Source organism: Aristolochia californica, unplaced genomic scaffold, assembly GCF_029961685.1.
Source record: "Aristolochia californica isolate CCGP_79_NKW_82.1479 unplaced genomic scaffold, dmAriCali1.0.hap1 SCAF_7, whole genome shotgun sequence".
NCBI classification, from domain to species: Eukaryota; Viridiplantae; Streptophyta; class Magnoliopsida; order Piperales; family Aristolochiaceae; genus Aristolochia; species Aristolochia californica.
The window spans coordinates 38,818,715-38,839,865 of NW_027182268.1; the positions used below are offsets into that span (position 1 = coordinate 38,818,715).

Sequence of the window (21,151 nt, forward strand, 5' to 3'; positions counted from 1 at the left end):
TCTATAATCATCTTTGATACATCTAGTATTATCCTCCCAGGCATCTTCATATATATTCGGGTACCCAATTGAATCTGTTGTTTCAACTTTGCTTCTATGAACCCCAGCTTCGAATATCTCATCCCCATCCCCTTCACTATCTTTTGAACCAATATCATTATCACTAAAACTATTACTATCATCATTGTTAACAACCCTGAATAAACACAACAATAAACATAAAAATCCGCGTAGGGATAACATAAATATCACACATTTAACAACGAAAGGGTAAAAAAAAAAAACATGGGAAAAGACGTTCCACACTCAGACAGTGATGCAATAAACGAGGGGTTCAAAAACCCCACTTCACGCCCTTGTGTGTTAGACCTGTTTGTACTTAAAAACAAGTCATGTAAACTTAACAATAAATATCATAAATATACGAACATAAATACTTACTCCTGTGTACGTGGTAATTCTTTTTCTTGGGGACAAGATGTTTCACCAATAAAGTTTCGATTCCTCGTACCTTCCCTTCCATGGGCTCTTTGTCTTAGGACCTTTTCTAAGAAAATCTCAACCATAGATCAATTACTTGAAGCCATCTCAAATAATTCAATCAAATCATTATCATTTTCCACCTTTGAGATAACAAAAACCCCGTCAGAAAATGAAATTTTGGCCTTAATAAACATTTGATTAGTATCACCATCCCACCCCGTGAATCTGTACATCATTACTAAGAACTCGCTAAACTTAGTCGAAACTGCAATCCTTTTTATTTGCGATCGAGCTCCATCATAACTATCAAAATATCCAGACTTCTCCTTCAATTTTCCATTGTATCGACAGAAGAACCCACAATTGACGCCATATTATCTATAAAAACTACATACATTAGTAAGAGTTTATTTATGCAAAAAATTATCTAAGTTTTAATTTTTATGATTAGTCTTAACAATGCAAAAAAACACCTAAGTCCAAATTCAACGAACACCCCTGGTAGAGCCCCATATGACTTCGCAGTCACTACGAACCGTACCTCGTCAGTGATGGGAGTCGGGCTTCGTTGGCTAATGGACGCCCATGCAGGCGACTCAGCCTAGTTTGAACTGGACACAACCTACTCTTAATCAAATTCTCTACCCATTCCTAGGGGCACATGGAAACTCAATAAAACATAGAGAAAAAAAATACCATGTGGTGGTTATGTATAACACCTGAATCTCCTCACCACATAGCAAAATCATTCCATAATACTTAAAAATTATTCAACAACATTCTACAACATTTAAAAATTAATTGAACTAATTCTATAACAGATGACTAGTCCTACCAATGCAAAAACACACCTAAGTCCAAATTCACCGAACACCCCTGGTAGAGCCCCATATGACTTGGCAATCACTACGAACCATAACTTGTCAGTGATGGGGGTCGGGTTTCGTTGGATAATGGACGCCTGTGCAAGCGACTCAGCCTAGTTTGAACTGGACTCAACCCACTTTCCATTACCCAACCTACTCTTAATCAAAAAATTTACCCATCCTAGTAACTAGGGGAAACATAAGAAAACATAAACGAAACAAAAAAACCCATGTGGTGGATATTTATAACACCCAAAACTCCTCACCACATGGAATGATCATTCCATGACACTTCATATTTATTTAACAACAACTAGCAACTAAAAATCCTACAAATCTTATTTCAATAGAGTAAAATGTAACTTCATAAATCAGAAAATTAGACGAAATTAACTAAAATGAAACTAGCAACTTCAGAAAATACAACATTCAATGGCATAGTAATCCATAAACTAAAATTAAACTTCACAATAATTTTAATTTATATGCAATTAACAGAAATTTCATTAACATAAAATCAGAAATTGAACAGTAAATAACAAAAAAATAAATACAGTAATTAAACACCTAAATTCAAATCAACATTATAATTAAACATAGTAATTAGATTCAATTAACAAACGCCCTAAAAAATCACCCTGCTAAATCGGCTTCTAAAATTCAAATTCGAGTTTGGAGGGTGAGTATGGCTTTGGTTTTGAGAGAAGGGGCGACGAGAGAGTGAAATAATAGGGTATTAAGAGAGGGGGCGCTGAGAGGAAATTATAGGGTTCGGTTTTGAGATAGGGGGCGACGAAGAGATGAAATGATAGTTTTTGATTTTGAGAGAGGATGCGATGAAGAGATGAAATGATAGTTTTTGGTTTTGAGAAAGGGGCTACGAGATGATGAATAGAGGGGAACGGAGAAGAAGAATGAGAGATGAGGCTGAGACGAAGAGAGAGCGGTTGAGAGGGGGGCGTCAAGGGCGAAGGCGACACCGAGCATTGGCAGTAGGGGAGCGAGCGACAGCAGGGGAGCGGTGAGAGGAGAGGGGCCGAGACGAGAGGCAAGGAGAAAGATCAAGGAAGAGATTAGAACAAAAAACTTAAGTGAGGGCTTACGTGGCCGATAGGGCAAAAAGATGGTAATATATAATGACATAGCAGCTTACGTGGAAGCTGATGTGTGGGAATAATAACGTGGCTTATGTTTTAATCTACTCACATTGCTCTAATGACATTGCGACACATAAGCAGTCAAAGCTTACGTGTCGCCTTACACATATATAGTTGACCGGTCAAAGTTCGGTATTTTTTAAAATAAGTTCATGGCGTCGTTGTTTTTCAAAATATGTTTTTTGAAACTATTATTTTGGTAAAAAAAACTCTATTTATAACAATCTTCTTATTTCTAATTTATCATGAAAAATTAATCAAAAGAAGCAAAAAACTCAATGGGCTTCAATTTGTATAAGATACTGGTACTCTTTTAAGTAACTTGATATGCAAAGCAAGCTCACGAAGCTTCACACTCCAGATGGTAAACAACGTGCTTCATATAAGTTTTAAATTCTTTTCTCTTTCTTCCTTCTCTTCTTCTTTCCTTGCCCTTCAGCATTGTACCCCTCAACCATGAGTTGCTAGCCTTTTTCATTATTTTTCTCTCCATTTCTTTTTGTTTTCTCCCTCCCTACTCGCCTCTTTCAGACTGCCACACCTACAAAAGAGTTAACCGAGGAGAAAAATATGGGGGGTTGGAAGTATCCCGTCTTGGGAAAAAAAAAAAAAAAATCACTCTGTAGGCATTTGATCGTAATAATTTTAATGACCTCTTCTCCCACGGGAGTCTCTCCATCAAGTGAAGCCTGCCTTTATTACGACTTTCAGTTGATTGCCTGGTCCTAATACTTACAACATGTCTAATACTACTATGATTTAATAAACAAATAAGGCGAAAGATGATCCAATTTTGCTTACTAAACCTCATTAATAACCAATTGCAAATGGTGGTAAAGAATGTAACGTCCCCATGTATGTTCAAACAGATCTTTTGACGACTTCAAGCTACACCAAACTGGCCTAGCCTTCTTGATTTCTTTTCTAATAGAACATCTTAGTGTATAATATTTCAATCACTTTTTGCTTGGTAGAACATTACGTTTCAAATTGAACATAAATGAAGACCATGTGCAACCTTCGCGCACATTTTGGGAATTGAATGTGGCTGATAAAATGTAACAAGGTCCACACCATACTTGACATCGTGCTGCAGAAACAAGTCCAATACCGTAGATGGTGAAGTGACACATAAAGAACAGATTATCTTCCCATCCGTTTAGGAGATTTCTGTTGTAAATTGTATATAAATCACTCTTAAATCAATACAACACACTGTTCTTCAGCAACCTGTTCAAGCCTCTATCGCCTACACTCGCTACCCAGTGCGACAGCAAGGCATCAACATTTGGAAGACGCGGGAGGTTGAAGACGAAGTGCACACGCGTAAGTGAGCCACATGTATGCCTTTCACATGTGCGAGAAAAACAATTCTCACAGTTAACAACTGCCTGCTCACTATTTCTCAATTCCAGCTCATTGCCTATTTTACACACTTTGACTCGGCCAGATCAATCACTATGTACACTACAAATGAAACTCCAAGTGCTCCAATGCACTCAACAATATTCAACACCAATGAGTTTCGCTTCATTACCATCAATATTTCTGCACAAACTCCTCTCATAACACATCTGTACAAACTCTCTCATGGAAACATTATGTTTGAAACTCTCTTCATCAAGTATGATTTCCTTAGGTACATTAATGACTCCAAACCCTATCCATCGAAGAACCTCAATGCAAATCTCCCTCCAAATCCAGCATACAATATCTGGATAAGACGATCAATTAATTCTCAATGCTCTCATCGACTCTCTATCTCCTATAATTATCCCATTCATTGCTCGAGCTACCACCTCTAAAGAAGCATGCACTATTCTAGGCGGTGAACTCTCTATCTCCTTTAATTATCACTTCATCTATTATCAGGTCCAATCTGGTCTACTTCGTGCTGCTCATATTGCTTTTGTTGACTAACTTACTCATCTCCTTACAAAATTATTGTCATGTTCATAGTTTCAATTGCTAAGAGACAAAATTGACCTCTCTAATTGTGACTTATCTCGAGTAAGCATAAAGAACAAATTATCTTCCCTTTGATTTAAGAGATTTCTGTTTTAAATTGTATTTATCCCTTCAGTTTAGGATATTCTTGTTGTAAATTGTATATAGATACCACTCTTAAATCAATACAAAAACATGGTTCAATTCAGTCTCTTATAACACAAACCAAGAAACACCAACTTTAATCATACACCAAATTTGAGTAACGTAGCTTATTTTTAAACCTACAAAGGTTTTTCTCCTAACAAAGATAAACGTGTGCTGGACGAAAACAAAAGGAAGAAGAAAAGAAGAATATGATTGAAGCCACATTGCCAAGCTCGAAGGAATAACTAGTTTGTAGAAAACACTGTAGTTTCTTTGCTATAAGAGCTGACCAAAAAGATTTTGCTCACCGCTTAGATTCCTCGCCAAATACCTCGACGTAGCAAACTGGACACGCCTGAAAAGGATAACAAGTTATAAGATAATAAGCAAATTCCCTTCCTATCATCATGGACGTATCACCTCTTTTCAGAATTGGGAAAAAGAAAAGTAAGCTAGTGATAATACGTCATGCTCTTTAAAAAACAGGACAGTTAGATGTCAGATTTCGAAGTATACATATCTAGCTCACAAATGTTGAAAATGATATTATTATGCTTATATGAGATATTTTAATAAATGAGTGACATTTAAAAATAAAATGTTTAATAATTAAAATTAAAACAAATCGAACAAACAAACAAACTTCCCTTCCAATCAGAGAAGGGAAGGAATCAACTACGAAAGGGGGATGCACTCCACCCTACTACTGGCAGGTAGAAGGTTCTAAATGCTCATAAAGAGACCAGGAGGGTAAAGAGGGGGCAACAGAAGGTCCTCCTCCCTCCACCCTTTCTGTAAAAACAGGGAGCAGAGGAGGCCCTCCTCCCCCTCTTTCCCTGCCACAAAAAAAAAAATATAATAATAATAAACAGAGATTTCTCATCCATTTCTTCTGGAGTTAGAGAGAAGCCAAGCAGAATGAAAGGCCTCAAAGAAAAGGGACAAGGGAAGCCATCTCCAACCCACTTCAGCGATGCAAATAAAAGAAGGGTGGAGGTCCCGCCGTCCCTCCCTTCCTCCCTCCCTCTCTTCCATCACTTTAAGAAATATGGAAAATTTTTACATGATTACAATATTAATTAAAATATTAAATAACAAAGACGATTAAAACCCTCTTATACCAGTTAATGTTAAGTTCGAAATACTTAAATACCACATATACCTTTTTTTTTATGGAATGTGTGAAAAAATACTACATATACTTGACCTTACTTGAAAATACAACATCTAAAATAACCATATTTATAAACTATTTACAAATATCAAAATGAAATAAAAGATTACATGCACATTTTCGCACCTCTAGAATTTAAGAATGACTCAAAAACTTATTTATCATCCAATCAATTAAAAGTGTGTTAAAGAAATATCAGAAAATCTCGAGATCACCTTACCTTGTTGATGCTAAGCCATCTTGTCACACAGCTAGCATGGTAGATATGCTTGCAGGGTAGCGTCATCTGCCGCTCCCCTCTCTTGAAGTCCATCTGGCAAATAACACACCTTTTCACACGAAGGCATCGATAAAGAACAACATCAGAATTTTATAAGAGAGATTTCCTCTTGATAAAGTGTAGAGATGCAGGCCAGTTACCTTTCAGATCGCTTCTTTTTTCTTGAGAAGAAGCTACACTTGTATTTTGAGACAGGAAGTGAAGAAATAAGCTCCTGGGAAAGACCTCTACTTTGAGTTCCGACAGCTTCACCCAAATCAAGTAATTCCTACAGATTGAAAATATGAATTTAAGCAGCAAAATCCAGGGGAAAATTAAACAAAATCTATATCAGAAACACATTATTTTTCTGAAAAACGCAAAACCATATTGGGAAACCAAAAAATAATTTTATTATGGAAAAAGGAATTCACAACAAAGTTATCACTACTGGGTGACAGAGGCTATTATCTTCCTATGCTGTTTTTGGGACGGGCATGCACAATTCAGCCTTTCCCAGAATTCCTTTACTAGTAATTAGAAGCTAAAGATAACCTTAATATGTCTCAGGAGCAAGACCAGGCTTAAGAATCTCATAATCTGCTTATAAAATGAAAGAAAATCATCTAGTTTTCTCTGTACTTTGCCTTTTTACATCAGACAAGCTGCTTGTTTTATTGGAGAAAACTAATTGCAAGACACTTCCCAAGGACACTGTATCCCAGTAAGCTCGCAGTAGAGGAACTAATGGGATCGCACTTTTCAGGAGGGAACAATAGAAAAGAAAAATGTAACAGTATGCCCACAGAATGTTCCACTTTACGCATATCTAAAGCACGTGCAATGAGTGAATTGTTGTAGCTCAGGTCCCTAAGTAAGATTCAGCACAAAAATCAAGTTGGCAAACATGAACCATAATTTATAAAACTAGCTTTGAAGAAGTACACCAACACTCTATAAGAGGCAAAAGACGATGTAATCTAAGGAGCAAACCTCATAAGTCATGTTGTCAGGGTCAATATTGTCTTGCCACAGAATCTGCAGACCTCAAGAAATAAAAATAGAATTATTATACAAGAAAACAAAAATAAAAAGATAAACAGATAATCCCATCTCTCTTAAACAGTCATGGGTGTCAGCCAATATGTTCACCCTGTATCGGCCTATATATGCCGATACGGTGTGTAACTGACAGGACAAAATCGATACAGACGGCAAATACACGAAACATATCAGCGATATGCCCAGCCCTACTCTTAATGTAAGTATGTGTATACTTTCAACACCTCAGGAGGTTACTAACATCTTTAGCTAAACAGAACAAAATGAATGAAATCAGATTTTATGGAGAAATTAGAAAAGCAAGCACTGCACCTGAGAATTACTTGTATTATGATGGCTCCGAATGCCTACAGATCAGGAAAGTTTAGATTTTAGACACAATTACAACTCAGAATCCATTACACAACTACAATCATTATCCATTGCATAGCCAGTTCACATGAGGGTCAAGAGTTACTTTCTCAGCTTCACTCTATAGCTGTTTGCTGGTGACAAATCTCATACACAACATCCATCATGGCAATACACGTTATGGCATTGAAGATGTGCAGAGACTAAATAAATGATTCTAATAATCTCCATCAAGACAACTTTAAAAGTGTACTTTCTGGCATTTTTTTGCAATGCTACTGCTTCAGAAGTTGTCAACTGATGAAACATATCTAATAAGTTATCACTGGCTCTTCTTTCAAAGTGTGCAGAATGAAAAACAAGAGCTAAAATTGAACAGTCTATCTATTCCTCAAAGAGATGAACAAGCGATGGAATCAACTATTCTTCAAAAAAATCATCAAGATATAGAATAGCACATACGTTTCACAGCCTGCCATTGATCAGTTCCATGAACATAACTTCTATAAATGTGGAAAAAACATATGGCCCACAAATTTTGATGCAACAAACCAGCGAAAACTTACATTCCTCAGAAGTGGTATGTGAACTAAAATTGGCAGGTCCTCTCCCGTGAACCACAGACTGAGGTTCTTCATAACTAATGCTGGAAGGGCTATCCCAAGTTCTCCGACCCCCTTCCGTTCTGAGTAAATGATCACTCACATCATTGGTGTGAGATTGACCATAATAGGATGTACTGCCTGAACCAGATAGCCCATACTTGTATGCATTTGTATGCATTGGCCAATAGGTACAATCCTGAAAAGGCAACCCATGAACCTACAAAGATCACCAAGACATCATCTATAAACGATATTTAATGCACGAGCCAGTTAAATGAAATATGCAGGATGGAATAGAAATGAGAAGTACTTCAACTACTTCCACAATAATCAGTCAATATTCACTAGCGGCCATTCAATAATGCAATAATCAGTATTTTTTTTAAAGTAATAACCAGTATAAGTGATTCACCCAATCACCCAATTATTACTGAATTAGATTAAAGTGCAAATGTGTTACATTTCAGAGCCTGCATCCAGCTACGATGGCAAGAGCCTGTATTATGCATATCAAAGTCACAGCAGCATATCAGGTGAACTGGTCCCATGTTCAACTTCTTACCAGCGAAACACAAGAACATTCCCCTAAATATGAGCTTGCAAAAGACAGACGCTTCTAACATGTTCAACGCATTCAAAAAGCAAATAATCAGATTTCAACATTAAAACGAAATAGTTTTTGGGTATTCTGCAGAAAGTACCTGATCCTGTAAAGTCCCTGCAAGAGCAAAATCTGATTGAGCGTAAGCGAGGCCCTCAAATAAATCCATAAAACTTTCCGTAACAGTGTAAGGAAAGCCAGTGTCTATATAGTGAACCTCCATTTGACGGTTTCCGTTCATCCTGAATTTGTAATTGCGGTAACAAATTCTGAAAACACAGAAATTCAACACAAAAAAGAACGTTAAAAGATGATGGATATCATTAAAACCAAAGAAACAGATGAAGCAAAAGGAATGCAAACGTATATCGAGGTGAAAAAAGATGTTATGAACATACTTTTTTTCCTCTTGCAGGGCTGCAATGCAAAATTAATCAAGTAAAACTGTAAAACATCCCGTGATGTACATTACTCTCTGCAACATCACCACTAAAACAGATTAAGAACTTGAAATTCCACGCCGGAGCAACAACATCGTTTTTGCGCAACCCAGCTGAAAAAAAAATTGTAAGTTCGCACTTTTTTTCTTATTTTATTTTCCAAAAATTAACTTCACTCATTATCTGACTATCAACCAACCTGCTTTAGGAACAGAACGCTTACCTCATTTAGACTGCCTTCCACGCTATATAAGAGTTCGTGCCGAATACACGACCAAACTCAAATTCTAGGGTAGTCTTTTACCAGCACGCTGAACGCGAAGTCTTTATCAGCATTCATGCTATTCAGTTATTTCTGCGATCATTTGTTTGAAAAAAACAGAATCTAAAAACTCCATAGCAAAAGGCTCAGTTAAAACCACACTGAACATCAACTCCCAGTCAGAAAAAATGGCAGGATCGAAATTCAAGGCAAAGAAAGCTGGCACACCTTTCTGAACGACTCCTTTGTATACTCTCATGAAATTTTTGTTGTGTACTGCAATACCTATAAAAGAGAAAAACAGGAAGAAAGTCAGGTAAAATCCAGATAAACCGCATTTAAAAAAACTCATCCAGCTTTCCATCCAATCATGATTATTAGAGATCTGTGCCAGAAAAAAGATCGAGCCCAACGCTAAACCCAACGTTTACCTCAAAGAACGTACGAAATCCTCTCACAATTTTCGTCAAACTTGCCGCAGTTTCCTTGATTTACCGAAGGAAAACCGCACAAGGAACCTGTAGATCGGTTTCCGCGCAGAAAGAAAGAAACAGAGAGAAAGCAGTGATGACGACGAATAAGTGAGGATGTTGTAAAAAGAGAAGGAAGGCGTCAAAATGCAGCAACGGAAGAACGAGATTTGCGAGCTTTAACTGGCATTTATAGTCACTTTTCCAGCAGTTTTAGCTGGTCTGCGAGAACAGAGAACGCGAAAGAAAAACAGAAATTAAGAGGAGAGAAAAGAAGAGCGCATGACAATGAAAGGGATTTTGGTTCGGCTTTGTCTCTCTCCGGACTTTATACCCGTCGCTGACGGACAACAAGTTCGCGCGAGACAAGAGATTCTAAATATCGCGATACGATTACTAACGATTTCCGCTCCTCAAATATAGTCCATTATCCGTAGCATAAATATGTCCCATAAAGCGCATGCAAATTAATTCCGAAGAATCATATTTCCAGTCTATTTCATTTCATAGCAAGGTGGTCCCGAATCCCGAGTCCAGACCCCAGATTCCTAGTATGATAAGTTTAATGTAATTAAATAGCCATTTCTACGACTAATCTTTACGTCTAAGGTACTCCGGACTTGGAGTACGTATTGGGTAACATGCACGAGCACGTTTTTAAGGGTGCCCTTGCGGAGGGCCCACAATTTTGCCCCAAAAAGATTCAAGTACTCCCGGTTGAGTTTCCTAATGTAGGAAAAAAAAATTAATCGCGTTGTTGCGGTGGTAAAGTAAAGCAAATTCTCGTATTCACGGGAGACGTATTAACTTTCTTTCGCGAGACGATAAATTGTGGACTACGAGATAGGTGTCTGCGTTGAGCAGGCCAACAACTCAAAGAAACAAAGTCGAGGCCCGAAAACCGCTCCGTCCCGTAAGTGTCCGAAGCCACGTGTCGCTCTGCAATTCCTTCTCGTGGGATAAAGAAAAGCCATAAATCGGATGGAGGGGTGAGAAGGGTCGGGGAGTCTCGGTTCTCTGTAAATTTTAACGGATAGTTTAATCGGGCGGGAGGAACGCTTTGTATGTACGCCAACAAGCCATGCATGACCCCACCAACTAGACTCCCTCGCGTCACGTCAGGAATCGGATAAACCCGGGCCGGAGTTCCCGATGTGACCGCTTCCCGTTTACATAAAGTCCAAAACACCCTTCCATCGATGCTTTTCGCCGCATGCCATTAAGGGTAGTTACGTGATTTCTTAAGACGACAAATACATAATTCGAGTCAAAAAGTTCGTTTGACGAGTTTTTACGGCCACCATCAATCCGCGATCGCATGCCGGCATGCGTCAAAGGACTGCTCTTCTGGAGCTGGGCCCACAGGCTCCGCATGGGTTGGAGATGTCATGCATTTAAAAATAACCGGTTGGGCCCACCGGAAGTAATGGTCCAGATGAGGTGTACCGACCCTGTGTGGGTGGATAAATCTGTTGAATACGTGCATGGGAGTTGGTTGGGAAGAGATAACCAAATCTAACACCCAGACTTGGTAAAGAAGGCTCGAGCCATTGAGGTGGTTGAGATTCGTTTGGACTATGATCGAAGAAGAGTTTTATCTCTTTATCTGATAGCGAATCCCAAGGGGACGCTTTTGGTCGTCCAGCAGACGTGGATTTCGTGCTTTACCAGTTAAATAAAAGGATGAGGGACTGGCACTCCCATGCAGGCTCAAGTACGGCTCACACTCAAGGGATATATACCTTGTAGAGCGGGGCCCTCCCCCAAGCAAAGAATCATCACCACCGTCCGATCATGATTCTAATAACCAGGTTTAGATATTCGATTCGACCGGCAAAAAAACAAAAGCGTGGAATATCATTCTGTCCGGAACTTTCCGGAAGGCACGCGCGCAGCAAGAGAGCGGCGAGTTTGGTGATTCTGCCAAGAACTGGCCCACTAGATGTGATCGAGCCGTTGATCAAGTGGGTCACCACCAGATAGGGAATGTAATGGAAATAAGTAGGAAAGGAACTTGTTGAATCCCGTGAAAGCGGTAGGAGAGCGAGCTTTTCTACTTTAGTGAGGACCACTGAAGTTCACATGCTTCCTGAGGGGGCAACCTTTGTTAATTAAGAATGGATGAGAGAGAGAGGGGGGAAAGGAAGGCTGTGAAGAATCTGATTTATTGCGTGAGGAAGGAGAGAGGATGAGGTGAAGCTTTTGCTAAAGCCGGTCAAATAACGAGGAAAGATCCGTGTAGCGTATTCTTGTGATGATTTAAATGTAGGAGTTTAGGAGTTAGGGTGACTGTGACACTTTTTTTAAACTAGGTCCATTAATCTTCGATTTTGGAAAATAAAGGATTGGAGCTTTAATAAATGCTTTTTTTAAAACTAGATCCATTATTCTCTCGCTTTTTCTCTTTATTTATGTTGTTGCAACCACTAAAAGTGGCAAGAGCATGTGGAAATAATGAACGTGACAGGAGGTGAAATGACTGTAAATTTAGAAACCCTCATGACTGCCGGTGTTCTTCATGTATGGATTAATAAGTGCTGATCGGCTCACAATCATGCTTAATTCGGCAAAATGTTTACCATTGGCCTTCGTGGGCCAACAATTATGGCCGTGTACTTGTATCAATGATATGTTTGGCACAAGCAGCTTAGTATGTGCCTCAAGTGGCTGACAGGGAACTGTATACGGTGACTTCCTCAACCAGTGCTTGGTAAGGAGATGATAGTTTCCAGAAAATAATGTTGGAGCCTCGGTAGGAGATAGTGGTGGCTTTGAACACAGTCGATTCGCGAGCGGCTCAAGTTCGGCTTGGTTCCAGCTTGGTTCGATTTGGTATACTTGGATCTCGAATCAAATTCGAGATCCGGGATCAACTCCTTTAAATTAACAAACCAAGCTCGACCAAATTGAGGTTTGACTTAAGAGCTCGCTAGCCGGCTCGTTTACGGGCTGAGTCGGGAACGGGAGCGGTAGAGAGAGCGAGAGCGAGGGGGAAAAAATTCTTCTTCCCCTTGTCACCGTCGAGCCCCTCCCGTCCGCTGTTGTAGCTGCCTCTATGGCCGTCGACAGGTGCTCGTCGGCCGCCTCTATGGCCATCGGTTCAATTTCTTCCTCCCCTCGCCTTCGCCTCTATTTCTGTTGTAGCCGTCATCCCCGACGACATGTCCTCGCCGGCGCCGTAATCCCATTCCCTCCACGTCGTCTCGCCAGAAAACCAGAACCAGCAGAGTTTTCTTAAACTCTCCTTCTTCATGGCGCTTGAAGAAATTGAAAATACATTTTAGTAAAAATAAGTTTCTATGGACTATTAGTGTCTCATGTTTTTTGTAAACATTTTTCTAATTAAAATTTTTTATTAAAAAAATCATATAATTTTCTAAATAAGATTTTCTTCTCAAGATGGGCTAGAAAATTATATAGAAAATTTTTGAATAAGTATTTGACAATTGATGTTGCTTTTAGCATGAGGCAATTTTCATTACAATTTTGTGTTTGACATTTTATTTGATTAAAAATTTATCGATAAGTATAATAATATATTAGATTGATTATTATTTTTTATTTATTTCCCTAGAAGAGGCAATAAGAGGTCTATTTAACTTTCCTAATAAGAAAATTTTAAAATATTTCTTGTAATTTTCTAATAAGTCATTAATAGTAATAGGTTTTTGTTTGAAGGTTTTTTTGGAAACATGTATCATAGGAGAAATATTTCTAGTTTTTCCTATAATATAAATTTTCAACCAAGGGCACTCAGGAGGCCATAGTAAATTTATGGCCAGATTCAAAAATTACAAAACAAGTTAGACAACATTTGGATTAAAAAAGATTAATATTGGTGTGTTTTAATCCATTATTGAAATTCAATCCTGAATCTCCCCTATCATTTTTAAAAAAAATGTATGCATAATTTTATATATAATTTATTTGACATATATTTTATATAGAGTATTAAATGTAGGTTAAGTTTGAACCCGACTAGAGCACGAGCTCGAACTCAGTTAAAATTATTAGGCTTGAGTTCGATTACAATTTTAGGTTCGAGGCTAGGGTCGGCTTGAGCTCGAGTTCGAAATATTTAAATCAAATTCGACTTGAACAAGGTTTGAACTTAACGCGATTCGATGCCACCCTTATGCCCAATTTTAAGTAGACGTCATTCCCAATTTTATGTAAAATGTATGTATAATTTTATATACAATTTATTTGACAAGTATTTTTTGAAAAGTTTTAAATAAATGTTGAAGCTCGAGCTCGGCTTGAACTCGGTTAAAATTATTAGGCTCGAGTGCAATAACAATTTTAGGCTCGAGCTCGAGTTCGAAATATTTAAATCAAGCTCAGCTCAAACATAGGCAAGTTGGGGTTCGGCTTGGCTCGATGCCACTCCTAGTAGGAGACAAGAGAAACCTATTTTGTTTTTCATATATAAACGGTATTTCATTACCTATATATTTATCCAGGGGTTGCATCGAGCCGAGCCAAATTTGAACGTGCCTTTGATTTGAATATTTCAAATTCGAACTCAACCTCAAGCATAAAATTAGAATCAAGCCCCAATTTTTTTACAAGGTTTGAACCCAAACTTGAGTCGGGTTAAAACTCTAATCTACATTTAAAACTTCAAAAATAAAAAAATATTGTAATGACCTTGGTACCATTGAACTGCAAGGTATCATAGAAAAGTCTAAGATTTTGCAATGGAGCATAATAATATATAATAACCAATTTAATAGACAAAAGAAAAAGCAAACACTTTCATCAATATTATTTATTCTATTGATAAACAATAACATTAGATGTTAAGGAACCCAAAAGGGTTGAACAATCGATCGTCTTTAAGGTTTGAGGTAAATAAGAGCAATTATCAACAAACTAAGAAGGAATTGACGAGAACAATTAGAGTAAAGGGTATTTTCATAAAATAATATATATTAACAAGTCAACTCACAAGCTAACGAGCCGAGTTTGAAAATTTTCAAGTTTAGTTTGATATACTTAACAAGTCTTATTCCAACTTTGAGTTGGAGCCGAGCTCAATGGTTTGCGAGCTAGTTTGGTTTGGTGCCACCTCTACATTTATCTAATTATAAGTCTGATATATAGATAAATAGAACTTTCGAATAAAATGTTTAAAATTATGATAAAATCATGAAAATTATAAAATAACATTAAAAAAATTGTTATAAAATCCTAACCTAATCGACCAATTGAACTCGGTTCAATCCAACTGAATTGATTAAGCTAATTCAATCAATGGACCAGCTGACCAACCCAATCAGTTGGGTCATTCATTGCCCACGATACAATAGGGGCATGACACTAATAGGGACTCCCCTCCATTTTAAACCACCAAAGAAAATGCCCTACCATCGAATAGTAAGGAAGACGAGGCTCCTTGAACACATATAAAAAAATGAGAGAATGAGATGTTAAGGAATAATCCTACATAAATTAGTGAGTACAAAGATCTTGAATTTATTAGTTGGGAAATAGATTTCTTAAGTTAACTAGTAATTTTGCAATGAGCCTTGTACCCAACTTTACATGGTATCAAAACAGGTATTCATATATAGGTCTTCATCCAAATTATCCACATATATTCTCCCTGTCACTACATCTTCGTAATAGTAGAGAGAACAAGAAGAGAGCTGCCACCCCATTGTAGGCAATGAGGTAGGGTGGGGGATCCCTCAAAGGTGATTGAACATTGATACCGCCCAAAAATCTTCCACAGTTGAAATCTCCCCAAACTCTTACAAGGTAAGCTTAGCAGATCATCAGAAGCTGCTCGAGTGACAACACATCTGATAAAGCCCAGGCTTCCAATTATGCTGCCTGGAGGGGCTTATGATGACCATGAAAAAGGAAACCCAGTGCAAGTCAAGCTTGAGAACGATGGTTGCATGCGCATGGCTTGGCATCTTACAGTAACTAAATAGCTAATACATCATAATCACTAGAAAGATGCTTGCTCAACTCTGTCTGTCTGGCCAACTTGATCAGGCATTCATAAATTTGTTCTCGCTGCTGGTGTGATTTGTCTCTGACAGTGAACTCGTAAACAACACCGTTAATCTCAATCGAACTACAACCAGGAGTCTTCTCCAGTCCTCTCTCTCTCATCATTTCCCTCACTTTATCAGCTTCCTGCCTCATATTTGCTTCCACATACATGTTTGACAACAACACATAAATTCCACTATCATCTGGGTCCAGTTCAAGAAGTTGAGAAGCAGCCCGCTCTCCCATCGCAAAATTGCCATGAATCCTAGAAGCAAAGAACAGAGCTCCCCAAATTACAGCATCAGGCTTCATGGGCATGGACTTGATAAGACTTTCTGCCTCATTCAGAAGGCCGGACCTGCCCAGAAGATCTACCATGCATGAGTAATGCTTTATTTTTGGTGAAAGCTGGAACTCTGAACTCATTTGGTTGAACAACAGGCGACCTTCCTCAACCAAACCAGTATGACAGCAAGCTGATAAAACCTCTATAAAGGTGACTTCGTCTGGTTTTAAACCTATATCAATCATTTTGTGAAAATAATTTATGGCATCTCGGCCAAGCCCATGCATAGCAAGACCACCAATCATCGCAGTCCAGGTCAATGAATTCCTTTCTAGCATATCTTCAAATACCTCTGTGGCCTTCCTAATGTTCCCACACTTGGCGTACATGTCAACTAGTGCAGTACCCAGTTCAACACTAAGGGGAATACCGTGCAAATCAATATAGTGATGTGCCCATAAACCTATATCAAGTGCCCCAAGCAAAGCACAGGCGGACAGCAAACTAACCATGGTTACTGCATTTGGCTTGATAGAGGAACTCTGCATCTCGTGAAACAAAGAGAGAGCTTCCTTGCCACGCCTCAATTGCACATATCCGGCAATCACTGCGTTCCACATAACAATATCTCTCTCTGGAACTTTATTGAAGAGCTCCCTAGACACATTTAGACGCCCCAGTTTCAGGTAACCCACGATCAAGGTAGTCCAAGAGGCCACAGTTCGTTCCGGCATCTCATCAAATAACTGTCTTGCAGAGTCCAACCTTCCACATTTTACATACATATCCATAACAGCATTATACAGAGGGATTGTGAAGTTCAAACCAGTCTCTTTGATATACCTATGGTACTCAGTTCCAAGCTTTAAATTGTTAATATGCGCACAACAGGAAATGATCCCCATCATGGTGACATCGTCAGGTGTTACGCTTTCCCTGAGCATTTCTGAGAATAGTTTTAAAGCCTCCTCGAATTTCCTGCTCCGGACGCATCCTTTTATCATCGAATTCCAAGAAACCACATCTCTCACATGCTCGTCTTCAAACACCTGACGAGCATATTCTAGCTCCCCGCTGGACGCAAATACGTTAATGACGGCATTATGTACAAACAAATGTGACTCAAAACCCAGCTGCAAAACGTGTCCGAAAACCTGATAAGCAGTTTCAATCGCTGGTAATCGACTGCAAGCCTTGAAAATAAGCGGATATGTATAATTGTCGGGAACAATGCCTGTCAGTATGAGTTCCTTATACAACAAAATTGCAGTCTTAGGACTTCCGCTGTCCAGAAAAGCTTTGACGACAACGTTATAAGAGTAGGTGTTGGGATTTGTCATCTGCGTAAGAACTGTCAGAGAGTAATCGCGATTAAGGGAGCTTGCGCAAACAGCAATCAATTGGCTCGCGGCGTGAGGATCGAGGGCTGCGCCAGTCGCAAGCATCTGTGCTTGAATTTGCTTGAGATGTTTCATGGAACTGCATTTCTGCAGGAGGTGAAGAAAACGATTCGACAGATAAAGGTTTTTACAGGAATCGGAAAATGTTGGAGAGTGGACAGATGAGAAGTGACAAGCTGCTCGAAGGGCGGGAAGAAAGAGGAAGATCATGAACAAAGATGTTCATGTCCAGCGAATTCCCCTTTGATTACAGCCGTAAACCAGATCGGTGACGAATTACTATAATAGAATCGGGTTTGCACTTTTCAGCAAGGGTAGCGGTGTCTGTCTTTTCCTCCCCTTGCTCATCATATGCTTTCGTTTTTTTTCTTCTTCCTAGTTGATATTCATTTAGAATTTTATCATAAAATGTACATAATATTATATTAAAAAATTAAATTTAATGGCAAACATGTATCATTTGTGTTGCTATAAAGTTAAAATGACATATTATGGCATATCTTTTTTAACATAAATACTTGTTACCTTGTTAACATTTTTTTTTATAAAAATGTAGGCTTTTTGTTGTAGATTTATCAAGTAAATTATGTTTCCAAGAATTAAAATACAATGGGTTCTAAAATCTGAATTGGGTCATTTAAGTCGAGTTAGGTCACTCCAAATCCGAACTTGCCCCAAAATAGAAAGGGCGAATCGATGTGGCTAAGATGCGGATTGACTAGTCAAGTCAGAAAACCATAGTCAATGTTCTATATTGACTCAATCTCGTCCTCAATAACAATTCCGTTGAACAAACCAAACCAAATGTCCAAATATTGAAGCAAAGCAAAGGTCGGAAACTAGTTGCTTGTGCCTACAAGTTTGTGTGTGTGTGTGTGTGTAATTAATTGTATTTGGTCGACAAAAATCATTTAAATTTAGGTGTGTCAACATGGTTAAATCTGACCCTTAGCATTTTGGTTTAAATTTGAAGTCAAGGGATTTGAGCACTTAGGCATGGATTGAAAAGGCTTATTGGTGCCTTATCTAATAACCCAAATCTAAAATTTCATAAGATAGTTCATATACTCTTGATTAACAATGACACAAAGCAAGTTTGGTGGAACGTGGATCAACAATTTGCATGCATGTCTTCTATTTATTTTCATTTTGTGTAGGTTTTTGTTATCAACTTTGTTGGAGTTTCTTAAGAGATATCCTTTAAGAACATTTTAAGAACGGAAGATTCCTCATAGATTCATGCGTATTCCCTAAACCCTAAACCTTAAACCCTGGAATAGAATGTAAACAGAACAGGTTAAAAAGGTATTTCCATTGTCTTCATGACATGTATAAAACTAGAAAGATGATTTTATCATTTTATATTGACATAACTAAGTATTAGATGAAACTAGGATTATTGGTGCATATGAGTCCTTTGTAAATGGATTAAGGTATAGGATTACACTAATTCCGTCCTATATTGAAACACAACTCAAAGAAATCACACGAACCGCCGGGTGCCGGCATCACTCAAAGGTCGGGTTCAAGTCGTAGAATCATATGAAATTTTAAATTTATCGGAACGGAATCGTTGGGGAAGTGGAATGCTTTAATTTGTTTGAAATACATGGTCCAAAAGAAGAGATAGTTACAATGGTTTTAACAAATTTGTAGCAATCAAGTTCATAATCAATTACTGTTTCATGGGAGAAAAAACAAAAACGAATCCAAATTTTGTATAAAATTATCAAATTCTGTTTTTGGATAACATTATGATCATAGTTTTTTAAGAAGAACTGAAAATGATGTTCAGTGACTCCGGTAAAATGATCTTTCTTCTGTCTTTATGTGTGAAACAAGAGTAACAACATAAAATAGGAAGTAATGGATCAAATCAAAGAGCATTTCTGTTTGAAAAGTCAGTTTAAAAATTCTTATTGACTTTGAAAGCAATTGAAATCGTAGTTTTAGCTTTCGAGTTTTTTTAAGAACAAAACATTAGAGTAAGCGGCTGCTTAGATCCATGGAGTATCCAGTATTATTACAAGCTGGTAATGGCGGTCTCTACGTGAGGCTTTAGCATCTAATATTGAAGACTGAGCAGATTAGGTTTTGTGAGGTTGGTTGAGAAGAGAAAAAACAAAAAGTCCAGAAGAAAGATGGGTACACGCATCCTTATTTTGACTCTTGTTTCCTTCCCCTTTCGTAAGGATTTTTCGTCTGCAATCTCTTCTCGACAATTAAAAAAATCTTGTAAAATATCATTGCATCAAAACATCCTCTTAAGCATTATTCAAAGATACAGATTCCTCGAGCCGGCCATGCCTATCTTGAGAAACCAACTAGATATCATAAAATTTTCCAACTTGTTGTGAGCTACCTTCTTAGATAACACGATGACGATAATATCAGAAAAAAACAACGATGATCAGAACGACCTCTACGATAAGTAAGATTTGATTATTTTGTTCTGGGGTTTTGCTGGTAATTTGTCGGGTTCAAGGGCATGACACTCTCTGCACGCCGACACAAACGGCCGGAAAATTTTCCGGACGAGCCACGAAGTACTCCCCGGGGACCCTTTGATCTCCTTCTTCCCGGATGCTTTCGCTGCGCTTTCCTGGGCCACGCTTAATTCCGAGTTTCTCCGTCTGTGCAACTTTAGCGGTGATATAACAGTCGGAGCCGCCGAAGCAGATAACCGTTGCCGAACTGGTATGCCGGAATATGGCGGCAACTGGACTTGTTTCTTATCCGGAGCGACCGACGGTCCGATTAGAACTTTCTCGGAACCGAGTTGTCTCTTGGCGCTGTTTTGCCGGGAGCTGCCATTTCTGCTGCTGCTGTTACTGCTGCGGCTGCTGTTTCCGCGAGAGGAAGCAAGAGAATCGGACTTTGATATGGAAGTGGTGTAACTCCCGGAACGACAGAGATCAGTATCGGTTCTGGGCTTGTTGAAGGACTGAGATGGGAAGGGATGGGGAACGAGCTGACCTTTGAAGAAGAGGATGTCCGCGGGGGAAAGGTCTCCAGATGCATCGTCGGTATTCTCAGTAGGATCCAAATAAGAGGAGGTACTAATCCTGTTTGCGGGATCCATGGCGGCGAAGGAGAAGGTGTCTTCGTCGAAGTCTTTCCCGACGCTGTTGCCGTGCGGAGAACTTCCCATGGGGCTGAAGCTTGGAGAGCTTCTCGCTGCGAGAAGGGAGTGAAGAAAGGACCTGACACAGAACGTTGAATTTATGGGTAACGTGACGCGGGCGGCGACAGAAAACTGATGTGTACGAGGTTAAGAGCCATGTCCACAAGTCACTTTGCTAGAGTTGAGATCAATTTCATTTATGTTTAATTACTACCGGCCACTAGAAATTAGTGAAAATACTCTAATTTTCCTGACTTAAATCATTATACTCAATTACTCACCTCATTGGCCTATTTTTCACATTAGATTAAAAAATATTTTATTAATTATAATAACTTGTTTAGAAAATATAGGGGATTTAGTTAAATAGAAAAAATGGAAAATATTTAACTAAATAGCAAAGGGGGTTGATTGATCATACACTTTCATTGATCAAACAAGGGACCTCTAACGACTATATTTTGGGGTTCCCACGCCCTTTTCATCGATCAAAGTGTTTGTAAACTTTTTG

At 38.6% G+C, this 21,151-nt stretch overlaps 3 protein-coding genes across 6 annotated transcripts; all 3 read right to left on the reverse strand.

Annotated features, from left to right (window-relative positions):
- Positions 1-4,630: 4,630 nt before the first annotated feature.
- LOC137936841 (E3 ubiquitin-protein ligase BIG BROTHER) lies at positions 4,631-10,095 on the reverse strand. 4 transcript variants are annotated; one of them, XR_011109581.1, is made up of 11 exons: positions 9,786-10,095; positions 9,583-9,639; positions 9,316-9,447; positions 9,051-9,205; positions 8,753-8,921; positions 8,013-8,268; positions 7,408-7,442; positions 7,027-7,071; positions 6,195-6,322; positions 5,995-6,087; positions 4,631-4,955 (listed from the first exon to the last, which is right to left on the reverse strand). XR_011109581.1 is itself a non-coding variant. In XM_068781752.1 (11 exons), exons 5-11 carry the CDS (start codon positions 8,891-8,893, stop codon positions 4,905-4,907), a joined length of 765 nt encoding a protein of 254 aa, XP_068637853.1. In that variant the 5' UTR covers positions 8,894-8,921; positions 9,051-9,127; positions 9,316-9,447; positions 9,583-9,639; positions 9,786-10,095; the 3' UTR covers positions 4,631-4,904. The 4 variants fall into 4 exon arrangements, 3 of the variants coding, with proteins under 3 accessions (XP_068637853.1, XP_068637854.1, XP_068637852.1); XM_068781752.1 differs by having other exon boundaries at positions 5,995-6,103; positions 9,051-9,127; XM_068781753.1 differs by having other exon boundaries at positions 5,995-6,103; positions 8,013-8,247.
- Positions 10,096-15,330: 5,235 nt separating this feature from the next.
- Positions 15,331-17,752, reverse strand: LOC137937588 (pentatricopeptide repeat-containing protein At2g22410, mitochondrial). The gene has a single exon (XM_068782683.1). The coding sequence runs from the start codon at positions 17,724-17,726 to the stop codon at positions 15,759-15,761; it is 1,968 nt and encodes a 655-aa protein (XP_068638784.1). The 5' UTR covers positions 17,727-17,752; the 3' UTR covers positions 15,331-15,758.
- Positions 17,753-19,938: 2,186 nt separating this feature from the next.
- Positions 19,939-20,667, reverse strand: LOC137937439 (uncharacterized). Its single transcript, XM_068782499.1, has one exon. It carries the CDS (start codon positions 20,665-20,667, stop codon positions 19,939-19,941), a length of 729 nt encoding a protein of 242 aa, XP_068638600.1.
- Positions 20,668-21,151: the final 484 nt, after the last annotated feature.

Bases quoted from the DNA above. Each gene is read 5' to 3' on its own strand.
- LOC137936841 (XM_068781752.1), bottom strand. From the start codon at position 8,893: ATGAACGGAAACCGTCAAATGGAGGTTCACTATATAGACACTGGCTTT. The intron at 7,443-8,012 runs GTAAGTTTTCGC...CCTGATCTGTAG, and splicing joins ACATACCACTTCTGAGGAAT to GCATTCGGAGCCATCATAAT. The intron at 6,104-6,194 runs GTAACTGGCCTG...TCGTGTGAAAAG, and splicing joins AAAAAGAAGCGATCTGAAAG to GTGTGTTATTTGCCAGATGG.
- LOC137937588 (XM_068782683.1), bottom strand. From the start codon at position 17,726: ATGATCTTCCTCTTTCTTCCCGCCCTTCGAGCAGCTTGTCACTTCTCA.
- LOC137937439 (XM_068782499.1), bottom strand. From the start codon at position 20,667: ATGGGAAGTTCTCCGCACGGCAACAGCGTCGGGAAAGACTTCGACGAA.